Raw genomic sequence first — 24482 nt, 5'->3', positions numbered from 1 at the left:
GAGCCGAAGAGCTAGCCCGGATGGAGGAAGAAGCGGAGCAGTAGTTAGGAACCCTAGTTCCCTCCTTGTTTATTTTAAAGTACTCTTGTAAGACTTTGAGATGTAATAATGAGCCAAACTCTTAGAATCTATTTCAATTTCAATAAAAAATTGTATTTTTAACGTACCCAAAATTCGGGGCGTTACAATTACCTTGTTCTAGCTTCTCGAATTGTTCTCTAAATTGCTCGCGACACGTTTCTGGAAAATATTGATTCTCGAAGAGTTCTTCAAACTCAGCCCAAGTCAGGTTCTCTATATCTGGCTCATTTGTTCGATTAACCACCCTTGCCATTCTCCTAGAATCTCTTCTTGCTCCTAAAACTGATTCCCGCCACTCATTCGCCTCGCCAGTAAGTTGAATGGCCACAATACTCACTCGTAGGTCATCTTCAGTAATCCTAAGGGCGTTAAAGATTTTACGAATTTGTGCAAGCCAATGGTCGGCCACAAGAGGATCGCTATTCTCCCCATCAAACTCTGGTGGTTTCATACGGCAAAACGCCCTCATCGCTTCTATGGCACGGTCATTCGTGTTAGCCCTAAGTGCTAAATTCAAAAGATTCGACTCTGCAAGTGCCGTTACGATTTCCCTAGCAAAGTTATTCTGACGTCTCGGCGGCATCGCGCTATAAGGATTGAAAACATAACACAATCAACGACAACCACTATCAACGACAACAACTATCAACAATAACAACCCCGACTCCATCGTGAGACCAAACGTCCAATTTCCCGACATAAGCCAACCATGCTTTGACAATCTACATTATCGTAAATGCAATGCTATGCCGATGTACTGACTCATTCATGCAAGCACACATGTCATGTAAAAGTTTTGCTATTATTTTGAACCCAATGAGATTAAAGTCTCCCCACGGTCTCAAAGTATTTAAACCTAGACGCTTTGATACCGAATTGTCAAGCCCTCGATTTTTAACATAATAATAATAATAACTTTTAAAAGGAAAACCACCACGGTATACTTATAATAACCCAAAAGACTTTCTCATATTCATTTATTGAGTACGATCAAGTTCAAAAGATTACAACAATGGCACTCTGGCCCCAAAGTTCCAAAGTTTAGACAAAGATAAGTTAAATAATTACAATACTTTTAAACCAAGGATTTAAATGAAAATTACAATTTATGTCTTCTCAAAAGAGTTTACAAAGATATTTGCGTTGTTTCCTTGATGTTCAGTTTCAAAAGGATGAGATGACGTGCACGACAAGTACTTCATGCTAATGCTCTTGAGTTGTACCTGAAAGAATGATAGGTTTGAGCAAAACACATGCCCAGTAGGAAAATCTCTACAAACATTATATGCAAATGAAGAGATTTGAACATAAAAGAATGAAGTCAGAGACAATGATAGAGAATGCAACCATAGTAACTTCATGAAGGAACTCAAGGCTCAAGGGCACTTCATTTGTCATTATTCAGTATATTAACTATCTTTTATGTGTCATTATTGATCAACTCCATCTCACACTCTTCTATAGTTATTGACTCACATTTCGGGTCTTAAGGACCCCGTACATTTCCCGTTGATCTCCAATATGAGCTCAAGTAGCTCTTCCACCATTAACATACCGAGTACTGAACTTAAGAGATTTTTCGGGTCTTAGGGCCCCATATAGCCACAATACGTTTCCGGGTGATCATGACCCCGTACATCCAATTCAAGTTTCAGGTACTCAGGACCCCGTACATCCGACTACTACCCATTTTCATTGCTTTTCAACATATGCATCTCTAAGGTTCTGATAGTACGATAACAAATATAAGGAAAATCTGATATCAATTAAACAGTCTACACCAATTCATATTCCAATTTTTATTTCCAAACTAGTCTTCCCAACTCACTTCTCATACTACATGGCATCAAGGGTCAGGTCCTCGTATTTCGTCTTATGGTTTATCCATTCTCCTATCCAATCATTCAATCTTATCAACACCCACGTTTAGCTTAAGCCTGTTCACTCCATCTATCTTAGCACCTCACATTACCATTAATAGCTAAACGAACGCACCAATAAGACATTAGGACGATAATTCGTTCAATATGATATTTGTGTTCAACGCGACGAGAACCAACGAATAAGGATGACCAAGGGATCATTAGAGTGCGAAAAACTATGTTTGGAAGTGATTTAGAATAGTTAGAAGTGATCGGATATCAAAACGGTGAAAAATGAAGCAAAATAGCAAATGCTGGAGATAAGCAACAGGTATCGATACCTAACACAAAGGTATCGATAACTTTTGGCCGAGAAGGATTCCAGACGCAAGGTATCGATAACAAGGGCCAAAAGTATCGATAACAAGTGATTTTCTGAGTTTTGAAACATGAAGGTATCGATAACAAAGCCAATGGTATCGATAACAATGGTTGTTCGAGCAGATTCTAATAAGATTTTCTTGGGTTTCAACTACAATAACAACCACAACAACCATAAGCACGATTTCATGCACAAAACCAACTCAAGAACACATAAAGAGTGAGAGAAATCCCTACCTCGAGTGTTAAAGCCGAAACCCAAAGATTCCCCCAAGCCCTAAAACTTCAAACTTCGAAACCGAGCCAAATTCGACACACCGAGCTTCTACCGACGCGATACGAGCTCCAATACGTAAAGAGGTGAAGGATTTGAGGTTGATTAATGATGGGTTGAAGTTGTATTGGTGGATTTTTGAGTGAGAGTGAGAGAGTGTGAAAGAGAGCCGAGAGAGGGGTGAGAGGTCGGGAGAGATGAGAGAGTGAGAGGAGTAAAAATACTCCTCTACACACACACCCACACCCACACTTACACTTTTATACTAGCATCCACACAAATCACACTTGCACTCCCTCAAATAGTAACCCTTACACATCAACCCCAAATCAAACAAACTTAATAAATTTCACATTTTCCTCAATTTTTAACATATGTAAACCTTTAAATAATATCCGAAAAATACGGGTCCTTACGTGAATAGACACATCTTTTGCCTTTAAAATCAATAACCATGTCCATTCACATTTTCCTCAATTTTTAACATATGTAAACCTTTAAATAATATCCGAAAAATACGGGTCCTTACGTGAATAGACACATCTTTTGCCTTTAAAATCAATAACCATGTCCATTCATATAACCTGAATAAACACACCTTTTGGATTAAAACCGTTCACCAATATTCACATTTAATATCCATTAAATATTTTGGAAATGTTCCAACAATCCCCCACCATTTTCAAAATATTGAAAATAGAACTTGTTTATGCTCAGAAAATTTGTGCATAAATAAAGGTATCTTACGATTTGAACCATTCACTTAGTGAAGACACATCAAAGTTAGTCGGAAGAGCATAGTAGACTTGTCTTTGAACTAGCAATCTTTGTTGACTAACCGGACACGTCTCACACACAAATATTTTTTCTCCTTCGGTAATTCATTTAAGCCGACCCATGTATTGGCCTTGGGTCTATATCTTGGTTTCATGAGTGCTCTAAAGTCAAAAGCCCTCGAGACCTATAGGAAGTGGCACCACCTCCGCACTCATATAGGTAGGATTTTGTCAGTGTTCTTGTATCTACAACACAAAAATCCTATTAAGAACTAAGTAGTTCACCCTCTTGTTTTTCAACATTACAGGTACTAAGCACTTTACCTTGGGATGGATCAATTTAAAAATTAAGTGCTTACAATTACGACATATGATGTACTTTGCTCATTGAACTCAAGACTTGAGGTATGGCTCAAGCATTGAGTCGAGTTTCCACCAGGAATGATTAAACTAATTGGGCTAAACCCCCATCCTTTTTGATGTTTGCCACATCAACCCCCTTGCAAGAGTAAATAAACCATTTGCCGTACAAGCAATATTTTCCATAGCTATATCACCATAGTTTATGACGTGATTCACTTGTCCGGACTGCCACCACAGTCATAACTACCAACCCTCTTTCTTAAGTGACTTACTAGAATATATCCGTAACAAAATACCATGTCACTCCATCGATCTCATCGTAAAATCCTCATTTTAATCCAAGAGAGAACCCCCCCACAAAATAGACTTACTATTTATCCATGGTTTCCATGCTTAAATTATATTAGGCGCCTTTGTATCCATCGTAACTGACGAATACCAATTATAAGCATATAAACCAACTCCACCAAATAAACTAATTTGGATTTAATTAACTTGTGGGCCATAATTGTTTGAAACAACTATGCAACCAAGATAATCGGAATCCGCTATTCCACATCTTTGTTTACTTTCCATTATACATTGGAGAACATGACCTAAAGGCCACATTAACAACATTCCTTCCTATGAAAATCACGTTTCATACTTCTTGGAATAATCATGACTCTTTCATTTTAATCCAAACACCACATCCCTTGGTTATCCTCCAATGGTCACACCATTTAGTCTAAAACCAAGAGCAACACCTTTTGGGTTACACCCCTGATTAAATCCTTAACCTCTCTCTCTCTATATACATTTACATGTATATATCAAAGTGTATTTTGGTAAAGGGCAAGAGAAGAGTCCCGTTAGTTTTTATTTTCTCATAAATACTCATTCATATAAAGAATTCACAACACCCGCCATTTTGATTACCTTATGCAAATAACATGCATTTAAATTTCAAATTTATGATGGAATGTTCAGTTTTGGAAATGGCTTCCAAAACTAGGATTTCAGAATACTCTATATCTAGCAATTTGAATAAAAACAAAACATTTGAGATAATTTAAATAGCCACCAATTCAGTTAACCACCGACCACATGTCCAACAGTACTATAACCTTGTACTTTCCCCATCACCATTATATGGTTCTTGATCAAGGCCGTCAAACAATGCTCATAAAGAGCCACATAACACATTTCTGTGTTACCGAAACACCATCATGACATAATTACCATGTCAAGTATCACCTATGACAAGCCCCAAAAACTTAGGCTACAAAAATCTATCCGAAATTATCCATGAATAAAACCTTATTCCCATGTGCATAAAAGAAACATTTATAAACATGATCGTTCCATAAAGGCAAGTGTCAAGAAGTCCCATTAATAAAAACTGACACACCTATTCCGAAACGACACCGAAGTGAAAAAATTGCATTGACCTGTTGCCTAGCTAACGATAACTAGCAGTTACACACAAATAGTTGTCACTATTCAACTCCCAACAGTCAAACTTTCCTACTTTCAAGGCCAAAAAAAAAAAAAAAATAGTTACTCCCACCAAAGTTGCCTCTAACTATGGAATCACCCCCTTTCAATATGTTATTGAGATTTTATCTGTATCAAACAATAAAATACAAGGCAACTGATAAAGGGTAATAAAACCAAGGAGTTCACATTACCGTGTGGGTAATTAGGAATATTAAGATTAAGACCATGATTACAAGCATCTAGTAATTATCTCTAGCCATACCCAAATAAAAAATATAATGAACTTCATAATTGTGAACTCAAAATATGCAAACGCCAAATAAAAATCGTAAATGTCAACTTAACATTCTTTATTTAAGCATAAGAGTACACAACATACATTTCCAAAAATAAAATAAATTTGGATCAAACCTACTTAGCATGTGGATACATAAAACTATCACACATATTTCAACACCCTAATCAAACGAAAATTTGATCTTCTTTAAAGATCTAGGACAAGGAATGCTCTCACGCGCCGTTCGCCTAATTATTAGCCCTTTGTGACCAAAAACATCATGACGTTTCTTTCGCACCATTTCCATAGTCCGCAATTGACGCAAAGGAGTCGAAGTATAAACACTCTCGCTCACTCCTTCAAATGCTGGTGGAGGGGACAATTCATGGTTGATACCGTTAGGCGAACGTTCCATCGCTGCGTTAGACTCATCGGAATCCTCCATATTTTCCAATGGAGCCATCTCCTTTGGACTATGAAAATCATCATACGCGAATGAATCTTTTCCAATTTCCTGAGACCCATGTTCCAATATTTCCTTAACCGGATTAGCCGCAACGTTTTGGACTGAACGTTCTACCACAAAAGAGTCCTCTTCATCAGAAGAGATATCAATCATCACCGGTTGACTCTCATTTAAGAGGCCTCGCCTTGCAAAGTCCTCTTTCCATTCTTTAAACCAAATAATATCTTAGGGACTTGGAGGTGAAGAAGAGGCTCCCAAAACGATGTTAAACGATGGAAGAAAAGGAGCCGAAAGGCTTATGATATTCCAAGAGATTTTCGACAGCATTATGGAGAAAAGAACGTGCTTCAAAATATACCAAAAGGAGAAGCAATACACCAAACCGAGTATCCGACGAAACAACACCAGAGAACACACACTCTCTCTCTCTCGAACTTGAAGACAAACTATGCAAAGTGTACGTGTGTGTGAATGCTGGAAACAATTCAGTGCCCATAAGAAAACGGATTGTATTTATTTATATGAAAAATAAAAAACCAACCATTGGAGAACGGACACCTCAGTTGGCTGACTGACTCTAACCGTTGTGAATTAAACAGACACAACCCAAATCGAAAAGTCAGACACAACAGTTGCATTTCTTTCACGCCTGGAAATTAAACCAAGTGTCCACTAAAGAAATATTACTACTTCCGTCATTCTATACAAGAACCAATGGGCCTGGGGCCCACCCCGGTAATAATCATTCCCATAACATAAACTCTAATCTGTAAATTGCTAAAGAGCTAAGAATGCTAATTACAATATAACTCGTTGCGTCAAATGCCACTAATAATATTGTGACCAAACAAAGGGTTGTTCTTACCCATCACTATAAGAAGAACCAAAAACACAATCTCAAGCAAATAACTTAGGAACTAAAATTGCTTAATGTGTTAAACTAGTTCAAAATAGTGCTGTAGCCATCCACACCCACTCGTTTCACCCAAACGGACACATGGACCGGCACCAATACCGTGGATTGTCCAATCACGATTGACGACAGCGATCAGATCATCCTTACCGGCGCACCAACCTGTATGACTCCCCTGTCACATGTACGCCCCGCGGATTCTTTGTCGGTGACACATCACCGCCATGTCATTGAATTATTAGTTGAACCATAATCACAATGCCAAAATTGTCTTCCTTGACAATTCTCCCACGTATTGATGAAACTATGAGTTTGCAATCTGTTTGGACCATATATTTACCGCCCGTCGATAATCGGCCGAAAGGTGGCGATTATGGGAATGCAGCCTATTTTATTATAATTTTTGGTATTTGTATTTTAATAACATGTGCAGGACACTTGGCGTATCTCTATTTACTTGGAAGTTGAAAAGACACATGACATTGTCCTACACACTTTGCGGTTGAAAAGAACACTTGGCATTCTCCTACACACTTTGATGTTAGTGGCAAGTTATTTGGACAAGTGGAAGCAAAGGAGAATGAAGAGTATTGAAGAAGTTTGGAAGTTATTTCCTGCACATTTTTGTTTTTCTATAAATAGCCTTTTTAGGCCTCATTGTAAGGACACACAAACAACGCCAATCAGGCCTTTATCTTTTTCTTTTCTAGGAGTAGAATTAACTTAATTTTCTTACTTTCGATGGGGATCTGTCCTTTTTGATTGTAAATCTACCTTGGAAAAATAACAAAGTCCATTTGTTATTTTTCTTCCGCTCCACCCCACTTCACTAAACCATCAATCCACTCCGCCCAATCGATGGGTCGATTCCGTTCTTGAAGATTGGCGGGTGACGGTCTTCTTTTACGAGTCAATTCATCACCACCAAAAAATAGGATTTGATTCATTCGCCATTTCTTTTCCGGTGAAGTCCTGAAATACGGCAAGGAACCTCAAATCCGTTTGTGGAGACAAGCCGCATTTGCCTTTATTTTTGTTGTTGGCTTTGTTTCCCGAAATCTCCGTCGATTTCGATCGAGGGAAAAATTGGTATACACAATCCCAAAAACTATAGTCCAGAGGCATGACAAAAATGAGATTATAGTGTACCTTTCACCTTGAGGAAAACTAGTAAGAGTTTGCGGCTCACTGAAAAACGCAGCTCCAGAAGTTAATTATTATTAACCCTTTTGTCTTTTAAGTCTCCAATTGCATCTATCCGTCTTCGTCTTAAAGGACCCATACCATAATCAATCCACTTTCATCTTCCGGAGTATATCATCTTAAGATTGTTGGTGCAGAAGTCATCGTAGCCGATGAAAGTGGATAAACAGAGATTCTTCAAGTAACGTTACTATGTCGCTGCCCTTAAGACGATATTCGCCCCTACCAATTTGAGAGAATTCAGTGTGCACTGGGTTACAACGAAGCCGCCTCCAAGATAAATTGAAGCCCAATCTTCAACTGTTGTCTAACTGCATTATGCACAAATGAAGAGAGACTCGAATACCTTTGGATTTTGCGAGTCCCTCAAGTATAATCGTAGGAGATAATTCTAGAGAGAAACAACAATCAGAATGGTTCTGATTATCTCCCCTTCCAATTGGTAGAACCCCTTGCCCTTATATAGGCACGGATCATGACTATTAGCCAAAGATTGCATCTCTTGGTTTAATCCCAATAGTTATGTCTATTCATAATAGCCATGTCTATTCATGCGATCCTAATAGTCATACCTTTTGATTAGATTAGATTATGTCTATTCATTTAACCTGAATAGGCACATCTTTTGCCTTTAAAATCAATAACCATGTCCATTCATATAACCTGAATAGACACACCTTTTGGATTAAAACCGTTCACCAATATTCATATTAATATCCATTAAATATTTTGGAAATGTTCGAACAAAAAACGCGTTCATCGAGAGGCAATTATTTACTGTGTGGAGTTCTTAATTTGGCCTGACTCGAATTGGTTTTGCACTTCATAGTTATTTTTTTTTGTTGACGTTTCTTTGTTGGCAATAGATCAACCAAACCTTGGAAGAAAGCAAATTAAACAAATTACAGGAAAATAGAATCCCCAAAAAAGTAAGAATGGATCTGAAACAGTCCAGACTAACTAAACATAACGGAAGTTTGATCACCACCAAAAACAGAGCCACCAAGAACAGTGAAGAAATCCATGGCTTAGAAGAAGTAGCAGCAGCACTCAGAGAACACCGCAACAATCAGAATTCAGAGGAAACCGATGTATCATAATCACGAGCATTTGATATCAGGTAATCGACACCTTCTTCTTTAGATCAGCAGCTTTGAGGTGTATCGAAAGGCGCAGCTTTGAGGTGTATCGAAAGGCGCTTTCTTTAGAAGGTAATTTGCTTCCAGGAGTTTATTGATGGGCTATATCCAAAGTTTCCCTCTGCTCAGACGCGCATCACAATGAAAATCGTCACTTAAAAAGGTAACTATAGATACAGCATTTGTATAGATACGAAACCTCTGTTCTAATAGACATAACCAACACCTTCCTAACACTGAGACAATTTTAACACCTTCCTAACACTTGAGACAATTTTACATACGGTTCAGATCTGTGATTTTTTATCGACATACACTTTGAATACCATGTAGTAAATTTCAATACCTATGTCTTGTTATTTGCGCCAAAAAATAGTAGACACGGGAACTCATTACATTACTCCCAACACCAAATTTTTGCTCGAACTCAATTCAGCGGCGGCCGCAAACACAAGCACGGGAACACTCGTCAATTCAGGTATTTCGTAATTGAACATCTAGTACATCAATCCAAAACTAGGTATACACTCTTAATGAAGAAAATTCTAAAAATAGAGAGACAGAGAGGGGAAAAAAAATTCTATTGATATTAGTATCATGCACTGACTTCTCTTTGAACGATAGGCGACTTTATATCTCAAAAAACAAGAAGATTTGTGCGAACCTATTCGCCATATTTTCCCCCAAAAGGTTTTAAGTGAATTTATGCGCCGGTTTAATCTTGCATTGCTCAATATACAAAAATTTGTGGACAATAATTCTAAAATCTTTTGTATTTTATTTTCTTGATTCAACTACACTGACAAATAAATGAAATTTTGTATGTAGTACTGCTTAGATAAAGGCCTACGAAAGATCTTTCCTCCCCTCGGTTCAGCACGCTCCCCCCTATATAGGCTGGAAGCAGATATATTCTCTTCCATGAAATACATCCTTTCTTTCTCCTAGCTGTATAGAGCTCGTAGAGTTAATTTTCGAACACCACGTGTTAAAAAATTCAGGAGTCTCCATTAACAACTATAATTGTCTCTCTAAAGACACCCATTAAATTCTTTACACGTGCATCATAAGCATAGGTGTTTACGCATACCCAATCAGTAATTGACACCTCATTGATTCATTAAAAACATTAATAAATCTGATATGGATACCATTTTTAACTTGTTAACTTGGTTTAAAAATAAATGAGGCCCACTCTAATTCTAGTTAACAAAAATAAATACAAAATAGAACAAAATACTTTCACCTTCATTAACAAACTCAGGGATTTGAGTATTGATTTTTCTTGCTTGTTCTTTCTAGAGGATTTATTAGTAAGGGCAACACAGAAATTTTTATAAGTGGAAGAGTTGGATAGCAGACAATACACATCTCAACACGGTTCACTTTGGAAATGAGCTTTTTCGGCCGAGTTTTCTTCATTAGTTAGTTATATTAGTCAAATTTTACCAATAATGTTCTTGGAGGTGGAGTTTTTATTTATTTATTTATTTATTGTTACTCAGTTTTCATTTTTGAACTCTTCAATGACTTGGGCTCTGTTTGTTTCAACGTAAAATGTTTTACCATGTAAAATTCTTTTTACGTAAAATATTTTTTCAAAAAACAAACTTCAAACTTTTTTTTTCTGGTGTTCTGTTGACACATGAAAATATTTCTAAAAATCAACAAATGTATGAGTAGGTCTTTGAAGGTATGCTTATATGATAAGTTCATTTGTTATATATAGTCTAAAAGTGTTTGTTTCTTCGTAGATTATTTCAGTGGATGCATTTTATCAAACACTCAACGGGCAAGGAAAAAAATAAGGTTCAATTTCCTGGAGTTAGATAATAGAATAATAATCTGTTGTTATTTATGTTAACCAGAATTATCAAACAGCAGCAATATGTAATTTGTTAACTAGAATTAGTAATCGAGTTAATTAAATATTCATCCTTATCAACCATACCATGTAAGTTTCCAACCCACCCACATTTTGGACTTATGTTTTCATCATCTTATTGTGTGAATTACCTTTCTTATGGAAAAGATTTAACTGTAGAACCTTATACATTCATTTGCAGTTACGGATATTATCATTGACATACTAAACTAACAATATTTTTCGACTGAACAATAAACAATGTTCCACATTCACCGGAACTCATCGAAGTACTGTTGATTGAGTGATCACATGAGAAAAATTAAATGCCAAAAAAAGGGTCTGAGTGAGACCTCTAATCTCCTTTGCTGGCTGTATCCCGATTTAAATTCTTTCACGTGAAGGGAAGAAATTGACAAACTATCAAGCTCTCTGTTTTCTTTATACTAACCCCAACACTAGAATTACGCTCTACTTTCGCACAGCTGGAGGTCTTGACCTGAGTCAAGTTTGTCACTTGTCCAAATAACAAGAAACTGCTTACAATTCAAAGGCCACAAATAGATACCAAATAAGAACATACAAAGTAAAAGTTGATCATCACATTAGAGCCCTCACAGGTTCTTGTTTAAAGATTACACAACTCACCAAGTTTTGATTGATATATGGCAACAAGCACATAAGAGATACAAACTCACCTAATTTTCGTGCATTTATGATCATGGGAAGGGAGTACAGAGGTTTGCATCGTCACAATGTCATGACATTAGTGTAGAGGAAGAATATTCCACAGGTAATCTTGAAGGAGAAGACAAGAAAGGCTTAGGTGGGATTTGCAAAGAATCAAGGCTCCCTTCTAACATATCCACCACCCGATCCATTGATGGTCGGTATGAAGGAGCAGTTTGTATGCACCACAGGCCAACTATTATCATCTTCTTTGCACTTGCATTGGCCTGATCATCATCCATATTTCCATGCAGTCCGAGTTCTTCATCTAGCTCAAGACTCTTGTATACCCAATGTGGAAAGTATATTTTGCTCGATTGATCAACCTCCGCACTAATGTTCTTTCTTACTCCAATTATTTCTAGAACCATCATTCCATAACTATACACATCAGACTTGTACGAAACCCCATCAAAATGCCAACTAAATACTTCGGGGGCAATGTAGCCCACTGTTCCTCGATCTAGCACCTGTCAACGATATTATACACTTTTTTTGCGGGCATAGTTTAGCAAGGCCAAAGTCAAATATCTTTGGGCAAAAGTCCTCATTTAGAAGAATATTATGAGGCTTTATGTCAAAATGCAAAATTTGTGTGTTGCAACCACGGTGTAAGTACTCCAACCCTCGGGCAATACCAACCACAATTCGGTATAATGCTTCCCAACTCAACTAGAGATATGTCAAGGAACCACCATCATGTATGAATTTGTCAAGAGATCCGTTAGGCATGAACTCATATATGAGAGCTCTATGGCGACCCTCAAAACAGAACCCAAGAAGAGTTATAATATTTACATAAGAAGTTCTACTAATGGTCGCAACCTCGTTAATGAACTCTTCTCGATTGCCTTTCAGAACCTTCACTGCCACGAGGCAGACATTTTCTTACTTTCCTTCAAGGAAACAACCAAATCCTCCCTGGCCTAGTTGAGTTCTGAAGGAGTTGGTAATCCTCCACAATTCTTTAGATACGCCTCAATATTTTGGTAGTTCTGTCTTCTTTCCCCAAAAGAATGTTGATTAACTTTTTGAGATTTTTTTGATGATAATGCAGAACAACAGAATTACCAAAATCCCAACAACAAGGACAACTGAAGCACAATTCCAAAGAAATGTAAGATAGCGGTAAAAGTTCTAGATATATAGGATATCTTCCTATTACATTGAAACCTAGAGAAGTATAAAGGAAAGAGGAAAAGGAATCTTGCCATCATGTGAATGAAAAAGTTAAGCTAATGAAGCACATGAATGATACCTGTTCCGTGAATCCATACCAATCTACTTCATCCTATGAAAATTGTCAAAGAGAAAAACATTTGTTAGACGAGTTTAGAAAGAACGGTAGATGAAATACAAGACACAAAAGCCGTGAGTGCATGCTTTTGGTGGAGAAGAGAAAGTGCATCAATGTGTGCGAGTGTTTAGTGTTACGGTCCAGAGGAAAAGCTCCAAGTGCAGATTTGTTCCCATTTTTCGGCATCTTGTTCGTGCATATTTGGGGTTGGTTTCTTCTTGTTTTGGGCTCTTCATTTTAGCTTGATTGAGAGGGTGTTGTGCATCCGTTTTTCGGCATCTTGTTCGTGCATATTTGGGGTTGGTTTCTTTTTGTTTTGGGCTCTCCATTTCAGCTTGATTGAGAGGGTTTTGTGCATCTGTTTTGGGTAAGATCGATCTTTCCACTCCAGTAGTAGTTTGTTGATAGGGTGTTTGTGAGATCTTTGTAAATCCTTCGTAAATCTTGCTGATAGTGGAAATTTCTCTCTCCTCCCTTGGAGTAGGCATTGAGGCCGAACCACGTATATTGTGTGTTCTTCGTACTTGTGCGTGCTGATTAATTTTTATTGCCCTTCCGTTTGAGGGTGAGATTCATTTAGGGGGGAAAAATCCCAACAAACCACATATATGTTCCTAAGACCCCGTTTTCATTGACAAAAAATACCGAAAACTTAACGCATTTTACCATTTTATTTCCGCTAACAAAAAATATTAAAAACTTAATGCATTTTACCAACTAGTTTTCACTAACTAAAAAGTTTTTCCAACTCAACAACTTTTTTACTCACATACCTTGCAAAAAAAAATTTCACTACCGAAAATAACTTGACATTTATGAACAACTTATTCATTACCGAAAACACCTAACAACTTTTTAACGACAAATAAAAATTTACTAATTTTTCAATACCGAAAACACCCCTTAGTAGAACCCGGGTGTGCTTTCCTAGCATACCACTCTTTCAAAACTTGGCCTTTGTTTGCAGCGGCCGATAATCCGAAGACTGGTTCTAGCATAGCGTAGCTTAGAAGTTCGTATTAGAATGAGATAAGTCATTTTTATAGGATAATAATGTAAGAAAATAATGTTATAATAATGTCATTGTATTGATTTGGTACCTTTTTGGCACAGCTGTACAAATAGAGTACTGATTTAAATTATTTCACGTTCAATGCTAGTCATTTGGTTTAAATAATGTGCACGATTTACAAAGTCAAAGTTAGTTATCAAATCTGCAATAAAAGATAAGTACAACATTATTTGAAAGTAATTTTACCTCGTTGGTGAGTGGAAAACAAAGATTTTGCAAGAAAAAAATGTTAAATTATAACTGGCTAGTGGGGACGGTGTGCTTGTCTTAGTCAGTAAAAAAATTGGCTTGATTTGTAGCTTTGGAAAAAATGCGTTCATCGAGAAGCAATACACTTCCTATTTGTTTTCAGAAACCTCTCAATTGAAGGAAATGTTGTCCTTCTTCAAACAACAAAAAAAATTGTTGTCTTCGATAGAAAAATCCAACAAGTTCCGAAGATGATAGGTGAAATCAATATGCAGAAAATGATGAAGACTTTTTTTTTTAACAGTGAAACAAAGATTCTATTAATCAAATGTACATGATACGAGATTCAAAGGACAAGAGTAAAAACATCACAACTGGAGACAAGCATCCCAACTATATATGTTGGCACCAAAACCTCCCTACAATCATATGGTACTCGGGCCCAAAAGGAAATACGGCTGGCAATACATCAACCAAACCTTGGAAGAAAGAAAATTAAACAAATTACAAGAAAAAGGAATCGATCCCCCGGAAACTGAGAATGGATCTGAAACAGTCCAGACTAACTAAACACAACGTAAGTTAGATCACCGCCAAAAACAGAGCCACCAAGAGCAGCTCCCTATGTATTCTGAAACCACCTTGCTTTGGATCTTGAAGCAGATGATGGATATGATAATTCGACGAAGATTGAAGATGGCATCAAGAGTAGAACAAGAGATTTGTATATTACAAACTGGGAAGAGATCCACGGCTTAGAAGAAGTGGCCGCAGCACTTCGAGAGTTTGTTGCTCAGACGCGCATCACAATGAAAATCGTCACTTAAAAGGTAACTATCTAAGAACGGGAGGACATGCAGAAGGTTTTGAAGTGTCAAAAGAAGTTGGTCTACAGCGTTTGTATAGATACAAAACATCTGTTCTAATAAACACTAGCATCCGGGGCACACACGATCATTCTAGTAAGGAATGTGTCACGTGAAAAAAATTCGAAAGATTGGATCAAGCACTTACACATATCGGATTGAGCTGATTTTTCATGGGCTACTCATTTTTTTTTTTAAATTATTGAATGATTCGGATCATCCGTGCGAGACCCGAAGTGAGCCTTGTGTACCCGTCGGTTCAAGTTTGGTATGGAACCCGTCGGTCCCCTTAGCATTAGTGATAAATTTACTCTATACTCCCTTTGTGTGAGTATTTATTAGAATATTTCACAGAGTGCTTAATTTTTAAACCATCTTTTTGTGCAAATACACCTCTTTCTGTTAATTATAAGGTGAAATTACGCATAGTCACCACTATGTATTATTTTGATTTTACGGACAAAAATGGTATTGTTGTAACGCCTCGAATTTTGGGTACGTTAAAAAGACAATTTATTGATAAAATCAAATGGAGTCTGACTCGTTATTATAACAAACTCTCACAAGAGTTCAATATTTACACAAATGAAGGGGGTTCTAGGGTTTCTAACTACAGCTCCTCCTGCTCCTCCATCCTAGCCAGTTCCTCAGCTCCAAAAGCCTCCAAGGTGTACATCATACCCTGTTCATCTATGAAGTCTGACACATTATACCGGCGTCGCCACCCATATAATATGTCAGGGTCACCAAAAAGGCAACACCGTGAGCTACAAAAGCTCAGCAGAACAAACTCATACCGCTAACCCATAACTTACAAACAACAGGTTATACTAAAATATCGATTTCCACATGATACGTATATACAAAGCTAACAATGACACATCCATATTCGAATATCAATCAACGTTGGTGTCCAAGATTTGTGAGTTTCTCTTACGTGATTCCTCGTAGACCGTGTCAATATTTTTCCACGTTTCATAAACGTATCACCTTTTCAAAAATCGTTTTTAACACACCCAATCTCGGTTCCGCCGTTTCGGGTTTCCGAGTATCCTCACAATGGTTCCGCCGTCCCGGGTTCCCATTGGCACACATTGCATTGGCTCCGTACCACGGATAACCAAGCCATTCCTCACCATGGTTCCGCCGCTCCGAGTTCCCATGGGAACGCACATAACCTCACAATGGTTCCACTTTTCTGGATCTCCATTGGAACACACACAACCTCACAATGGTTCCGCTTTTTCCGGATTCCCATTGGAACACACGCAATCTCACAATGGTTCCGCTATTCCGGATCTCCATTGGAACACACACAACCTCACAATGGTTCCGTTTTTTCCGAATTCCCATTGGAACACACACAACCTCACAATGGTTCCGTTTTTTCCGGATTCCCATTGGAACACACACACACCTCACATAATGGGCAAGTCCGGCCACATTGCGAATTCCAAAACTTTTCACCCTTTTCAAATGTTTCTTTTACACACGCACACAACTCACATAATGCCACCCAAAATCGGTCATTATGTAATTTCAAAATATTTTCTTCCTCGAAAAACATTTTCTTTCATTAATTACACCTTAGGTGTCATGTTTTTACTTTCTCAGTTCTTGTGTCTCGTTTACATGCAAAGACTCCGCGGTAAGACAAAAGTAAGTAAGAATCATCAAACAAGATCATCCAGTTCTATATTTATCACGCTCAATCACCACTTATAGCATAACGCCACATGTACGGACGCCTTTGGAGTGTATCACTTATGTTTATTCAAAGCACAACACCACATGTACGGACGCCTTTAGAGTGAAATCACTTATGCTTTATCACACCACAAGTAATATAAGCAATTCATATATGCATACTTATAATCATCTTAAAGATCAAAATACGAATACTTGGATTCACATGGTAAATAACCTACGTATTCATCGAGTAAATATGGTACCTACATTATACTTAGGAATGGGGATAAGGAATTCCTACTTATACGTTGAGTTAGTGGACAAGGGATTCTACCTTACTTCTTGGCGGTAGGACGGCTATGGAAAGTACGTCGGCTATCGGGCGGAGTAACTTCCTACGGTATGCCTTCGGGTAGCTTCGAAAGAGAAAGGTTTCTCTCGAAACTTCTTTTTGACTAACACTACTCTACTTTATGGATCGAAGGGTGGTCGAGTGGCGGTTTAGTGGCGGTCTTGGATGAGTTTCTTTGAAGAACACAAGAACACTCAAGAACAAAGTAAGAACAAAAGAAAGAACAAAGAAAGAACAAGATTTTTCTTAGACAGAGAAGTTGCTAAGTGAAGGTGTGAGTTGAATGCTTAGAATGACTTGTTATTTATAGGCAAAACCTTGGCTCCCTCTCCCTCTCTAATGGCCGGCCCCCCTCTCTCTCTCTCATTCCTCAATTTTTGACACTTGTCAAGCACTCATGGAAGGTCAAAGTCTAAATCCTAGGTTTGCATGGCTAATTTGTACCAAGGATTGATTTATGGAAGATTTGTTTAGAAAGAAGGAAACAATGGTACAAGATTTGGGTACTAAACAATCCTAGAAGTACAATAGAGAGTTAATTTTGTTTAGGAAGAAGATTTACCCAAGGATTTGGAAAGATCATGGGAATCAAGAATGGTACAACAAAAATCTCTCTCTCTCTCTCTCTCTCTCTCTCTCTCTCTCTCGGCCTCTCTCTCCCTCTCTCTCTCGAAAATCTCTCTCTCTCTCTCTCTCTCTCTCTCTCGCTCCTAGTACACTACATACATGAATATATATATATATATATATATATGCATAATATAAAAGTACAAAGTAAATAAACAATGGGTACATTTGGTACTTGAGTCAAGGAAACTTAAAGGCTAAGTTTCTCCTACTAAGCACATGTCCTTTTAAATAAATAAACTAGTGTACTAATGTACTCTAGGAAGATTCACTCCCCAATAAATTAATCCAATTGGGTACAAAATCTCAATATAAAATAATAAAAGAGTACTTAGGAGAATCTTAGGCCTTAAAGGCTATTAAGGCTACTAAGTACTTTTAATAATAAAATATTATGTACTTTCATCACATGGGGATAAATTAAAAGACTAATTTAATAAACTCATGTACTTGGTTGAAAGATGGGCTTATTACCCAATGAATAATAAAATTCCTAACGGTTATTAACCAAGGGATGATAAGGTACGAGTACTTTAAATAATAAATTAAGTCTTTTAAAAAGATTACATGTCCTTTGTAAATACACATGTGTATATATATATATATATATATATATATATATATATATATATATATTTACTTAACCAAATATAATAATGGAATAGCTTTGGTCCAATGGGTAAAGATTACCCACATTTTGGATTTATGTTTTCATTATCTTATTGTGTGAATTACCTTTTTTATGGAAAAGATTTAACTGGAGAAACTTATACATTCATTTGCAGTTACAGATATTGTCATTGACATACTAAACTAAAAATATTTTTTGACTAAACCATAAACAATGTTCCACATTCATCGGAACCCATCGAAGTACTGTTGATTGAGTGATCACATGAGGAAAATCAAATGCCAGGAAAAAAGGGTCTGAGTGAGACCTGTAATCTCCTTTGCTGGCTGTATCCCGATTTAAATTCTTTCTCGTGGAGGGAAGAAATTGCAAACTATCAAGCTCTCTGTTTTCTTTATACTAACCCCAACACTAGAATTACGCTCTACTTTCGCACAGCTTAAGGTCTTGACCTGAGTCAAGTTTGTCACTTGTCCAAAGAACATGAAACTGCTTACAATTCGAAGGCCACAAATAGCTACCAAATAAGAACATACAAAGTAAAGGTTGATCTTCACATTAGAGTCCTCATAAGTTCTTGTTTAAACATTAGACAACTCACCAAGGTTTGATTGATAAATGTCAACAAGCGCATAAGAGATACAAACTCACCTAATTTTCGTGCATTTATGATCATCGGAGGGAGTGCACATTTACATTGTCACAATGTCAATGACATTTGTGTAAAGGAAGAATATTCCACAGGTGATCTTGAAGGAGAAGACAAGAAAGGCTTAGGTGGGATTTGCAAAGACTCCGGGCTCCCTTCTAACATCTCCACCACCCGACTCATTGATGGTCTGTGTGAAGGATCAGTTTGTATGCACCACAGGCCAACGATTATCATCTTCCTTGCACTTGCATTGGCCTCATCATCCATATTTCCATGCAGTCCGAGTTCTTCATCTAGCTCAAGACGCTTGTATAGCCAATGTGGAAAGTATATTTCGCTCGAATGATCAACCTCGACACTAATGTTCTTTCTTACTCCAATCATTTCTAGAACCATCATTCCATAACTATACACATCAGACTTGTGCGAAACCCCACCAAAATGCCTACTAAATACTTCGGGGGCAATGTAACCCACTGTTCCTCTAGCACCTGTCAATGATATGATACTCTCTTTTTGTGGGCATAGTTTAGCAAGGCCAAAGTCAGATATCTTTGGGCAAAAGTCCTCATTTAGAAGAATATTATGAGGCTTTATGTCAAAATGCAAAATTCGTGTGTTGCAACCACGGTGTAAATACTCCAACCCTCGGGCAATACCAACCACAATTCGGTGTAATTCTTCCCAACTCAACTGGAGATATGTCAAGGAACTACCATCATGTATGAATTTGTCAAGAGATCCGTTAGGCATGAACTCATATATGAGAGCTCTATGGCGACCCTCAAAACAAAAACCAAGAAGAGTCACAATATTTACATGAGAAGTTCTACTAATGGTCGCAACCTCATTAATGAACTCTTCTCCACTGCCTTTCAACCCTTTCAGAACCTTCACTGCCACGAGGCAGTCATTTTCTAACTTTCCTTTGAAGACACAACCAAATCCTCCTTGGCCTAGTTTAGTTCTGAAGGAGTTGGTGTTGACTTTGGGTGGCTCCATCCTCCTGTTGCTAGCACACCAGAAGAGACTTTGTGTGCAAAGTCTGCACTTCCCTGTTCACCAGCACACCTCCGTTGATGATTGAAAGCAAGTGGCCTACAAGTGGTCATTTAGTCCTCATGCAGCCATGGAGTAATGGCTTTGTCTGGCATGGAAAATCTCAGGCGTGGGTCAGCATTATTGAAATTGATTCTCCCATGCTTGTGAACAGTGCACTGAATTGTGCTTATAAATGAAGGCACTAGTTTTCTGTAAGAAGTATCTCTCTTGAGTGAGAGACCAGAGAGGAGAGTGAGGTAGTGTAGAGAGAGTAGAGCAGCGTGAGGGCTCCTCCTTCGGGAGGGAGCCGAGCTCATCCTAGGAGGCTCTGTCAAAAAGAGAATGATAGAGCATCTGAAAATCAGAGAGAGTTTGAGAGCAGCATATGTATGCATTTGTATCAGTCTCTGAGTGAGTGTGAGTTTGAGTGATTTTGTAATCCTCCTCTTCCTCTATAAATAGAAATTTGTCGGCCCTCTCCCGTGGACGTACCCGATTTTGAGGAACCACGTAAATCTTTGTCTCTGTGTTTGTATATGTGTTTGTGTTCTGGTTTGGTCCTTTGTTTCCGCAACAATTGGTATCAGAGCATTTGGTTACCAAGAACACAAACTCTGTTTCGGCTCTGTTTTCCGTTTCTGTCCAGAAAATTACAGTCACGGAATTCTGATCAAAAACTCAGTTTGATCACTGAGTCTCGTGCGTCTCTCCGAGACGATTCCAACGCACCAAGGCCCGTCGCGAACCGAGCACCACAGAAGCAGAACGCTCCGTTCGACGGCGGCGTGTTCACCGCGAGTTCTGTCCAGATAGAACCCAGTTCCGAAAAGTGATCGGAAATTTTTTTTGATCAAAGACCCAAATTCGGCTTGAAGAGACGATCACAACGGTGGTCGGAACGTCGCCGGAGGTGGCCGGAGGAGCGAGCACGCGCCGGTCAAAGGTGGGGCGTGCGAAGCGCGTCAGATCTGCGCGCGCGCGTGGATAGCGCACGCTGGCACGCGGAGAGCACACGCTGGCGTGTGGAGAGCGTGTGCCGGTCAACGCCACATGGGCGGTCAACGCTGACTAGGCGATGAGTCAGCGGCTCAGTGAGCAGCCACGTCAGCGACCACGTGGCGGTGCCACGTCAGCAGGAATGTCCCATTTTTGTGACACGTCAGAGGTCAACTGTCCACGTCAGCAGGTCAACGCTGACATGGCAGTCCAGTCAGCGGTACAGTGGCTGGTCAATGGTCAAACTGCCAGATTTGGTTTTTTGCGATTTCGGGGCCATTCGGACTCCGTTTTTCGCGTATGATTAGTCGATTTTGACTATCTCGACGTTCCGGACGCAACCGCGGGCTCCGTTTTCGGATTGGGGGCTCCTAGGCTGGTGCGAGCGCTTAACGGAGCAGACTTGCAGAGATCGGAGGTTGATCGAGGCAAACATGCGCGGAGCTAGTGAGCAAGGATACACTCGGGTTGGTAGTGACACAGGCGCTCACTAGTGCATTGGTTTGCGGAGATGATTGACAGTGATCGGAAGCAGTCTGGTTCAATCGGATTTTGTGCTCTGTGATTGGGCACGGTGCGTTCGGGGTTCAGCCGCGGAAGATCTGGTCTTGCAAGGAGACACTCGGTCAGTTGGTAGATACACTTCCGGTGTGGGGGTGGTGAAACTTCTGATGGCTAGCAGTGACACAGGCGCTTGACTAGAGGGGCAGAACGGGATTGACGAACGCGGATTACAGCATCCAAGGGGTGATGCGGGCGCTCAAGCAGCAGAGGAGCGCGGATAGAAATGGACTTTGCTGCGGACATCTCGGGATTGGGATGTGGAGCATTCGGGTTTGGATGCGGAGCACTCGGTTGAGGGGGTGCAATGTATCGGCGGTGTTGCCGATATGAGTCACGGATATCTAGCTGGGTTGTTTTAGCCTCCTCGTAGGTGATGTGTGAGATTATCTGGCGAGTGGAGCCTCTGGTGTGAGCAGGGGATAGCTGTGGTGCTAGAGTGGCGGATTGCAGTCGGACAACGCTGCGGATTCAACGATTACCCCACTCGGGTGTAGGGGGTGATTGTTGGGGTACACCCTTAGTGGGTGGGTGTGACCACAGGGGATCACTTCCCCTTGTTGTATGAAAAGTGCAGTGTGTGCACTGTGTGTGTGTGAGTAAAGCTGAAGGTGGAGCTGCCACCGTTATTGGGGAATTTGATTTTGAATCTACTGCAGATCTGTCCGCTGAAGTTATTGGGAGTGAGTTTGATGGTGGTTCAAGCTCAGTCCACCTGATTCAATGTTAAGCACCTTCGGGGTGCATGCGCCTCTGGGGCGCCTGGCTCAATCGAGGTTGAGCATTTGGCTTGATGTGGGTCAAGCATCTGAATTTGTATATGAATCTGTTGCCGGGACTTTTGAGTTGTCGCGCGACTTGTCCGAATCTGTTCTGAAGTTTACTCGAAGACTTCGGAAATCTGGCTCTTCTGTTGGTTTGTTCCGGTATTCTGAATTTGTTAAGAGCATCTGTTATCTGCAGTCAGTCTGTTTGTTTGTTCTGTTTTGAGAGCACTGTTGTTTGCTTCTATAGTTTGCTCTCTTGTCTCTCTTTGTTTGTTCGAGTTTGTAGAGAGTCTGTTTGTTCTGTTTTTTAATTGTATTTGGAGGCAGCTTGATTGTGTCTGGGAGGTGAATTGTCGCCAAGGTGGAGATTGTTGACTTTGGGTGGCTCCATCCTCCTGTTGCTAGCACACCAGAAGAGACTTTGTGTGCAAAGTCTGCACTTCCCTGTTCACCAGCACACCTCCGTTGATGATTGAAAGCAAGTGGCCTACAAGTGGTCATTTAGTCCTCATGCAGCCATGGAGTAATGGCTTTGTCTGGCATGGAAAATCTCAGGCGTGGGTCAGCATTATTGAAATTGATTCTCCCATGCTTGTGAACAGTGCACTGAATTGTGCTTATAAATGAAGGCACTAGTTTTCTGTAAGAAGTATCTCTCTTGAGTGAGAGACCAGAGAGGAGAGTGAGGTAGTGTAGAGAGAGTAGAGCAGCGTGAGGGCTCCTCCTTCGGGAGGGAGCCGAGCTCATCCTAGGAGGCTCTGTCAAAAAGAGAATGATAGAGCATCTGAAAATCAGAGAGAGTTTGAGAGCAGCATATGTATGCATTTGTATCAGTCTCTGAGTGAGTGTGAGTTTGAGTGATTTTGTAATCCTCCTCTTCCTCTATAAATAGAAATTTGTCGGCCCTCTCCCGTGGACGTACCCGATTTTGAGGAACCACGTAAATCTTTGTCTCTGTGTTTGTATATGTGTTTGTGTTCTGGTTTGGTCCTTTGTTTCCGCAACAGTTGGTAATTTTCTTGATGTCAGAGTAAGTGTATCTTTTAAGAGAGAGAGATCCACAATTCTTTAGAAACGCCTCAATGTTTCGGTAGTTCTCTGTCTTCTTTCCCCAAAAGAATGTTGATTCACATTTTGAGATTTTTTTGATGATAACGCAGAACAACAGAATTACCAAAATCCCAACAGCAGGGACAACTGAAGCACAATTCCAAAGAAATGTAAGATAGCGGTAAAAGTTCTAGATAGGATATCTTCCTATTACGTTGAAACCTAGAGAAGTATAAAGGGAAGAGGAAAAGGAAATCTAGCCATCATGTGAATGAAAAAGTTAAGTTAGAGAAAAACATGAACGATACCTATTCCGAGAATCAATGGCAATCTACTTCTTCCTGCTAAAACTGTCAAAGAGAAAAAAACATTGGTTAGACGAGTTTAGAAAGGACGTGGAAGAAAAGGAACGGGACATAAATTTAATTTACTTTGCACATTTTTATATAGAATAATAGAATAAGCCTATCTAACCAGAAATGCGAGTACCAGCTCTCTTGTTTAAGCATTGAAACTCCCCAAAGTCACGTGGACATTTACCTTAATCTAACCAGAACATTTCACCAGACGCAATACTAACTACAACACTGAACTCTCGTACAACCTCACTTGTCCTTTTCCATTAAAGACCCTCAAAAATAATTCTAAATGTCCAGTACCTCATAAAGATTTCATATTCATATATTAATCGAAATGTCAATACCTCCCCTGTCGTTTAAGCATAGGAACTCTCGGGTGTCACGCAGACACTGGCCCCATCATGGAGACACACCAGACATTCCTCTTCCTCTAACACATGATATTCAACAGAAAATCAGAAGCCAACAATGAGAATGGATCACTAAGATTCTGGTCCTCAACTGATGACACCACCACCACCGGCAG

General features: G+C 39.2%; 1 protein-coding gene and 1 pseudogene across 1 annotated transcript; both read right to left on the bottom strand.

Annotated features, from left to right (window-relative positions):
• Positions 1 to 11649: 11649 nt before the first annotated feature.
• On the bottom strand, positions 11650 to 19222 carry LOC131299761 (LEAF RUST 10 DISEASE-RESISTANCE LOCUS RECEPTOR-LIKE PROTEIN KINASE-like 2.4; annotated as a pseudogene).
• LOC131302119 (PR5-like receptor kinase) lies at positions 19041 to 20075 on the bottom strand. Its single transcript, XM_058328753.1, has one exon. The coding sequence runs from the start codon at positions 19933 to 19935 to the stop codon at positions 19231 to 19233; it is 705 nt and encodes a 234-aa protein (XP_058184736.1). The 5' UTR covers positions 19936 to 20075; the 3' UTR covers positions 19041 to 19230.
• Positions 20076 to 24482: the final 4407 nt, after the last annotated feature.

This window comes from Rhododendron vialii, chromosome 9a (assembly GCF_030253575.1).
Source record: "Rhododendron vialii isolate Sample 1 chromosome 9a, ASM3025357v1".
Lineage (NCBI taxonomy): Eukaryota > Viridiplantae > Streptophyta > Magnoliopsida > Ericales > Ericaceae > Rhododendron > Rhododendron vialii.
Note: the sequence above shows the minus strand (reverse complement) of the source record. Positions and strands in the feature narration are given on the sequence as shown.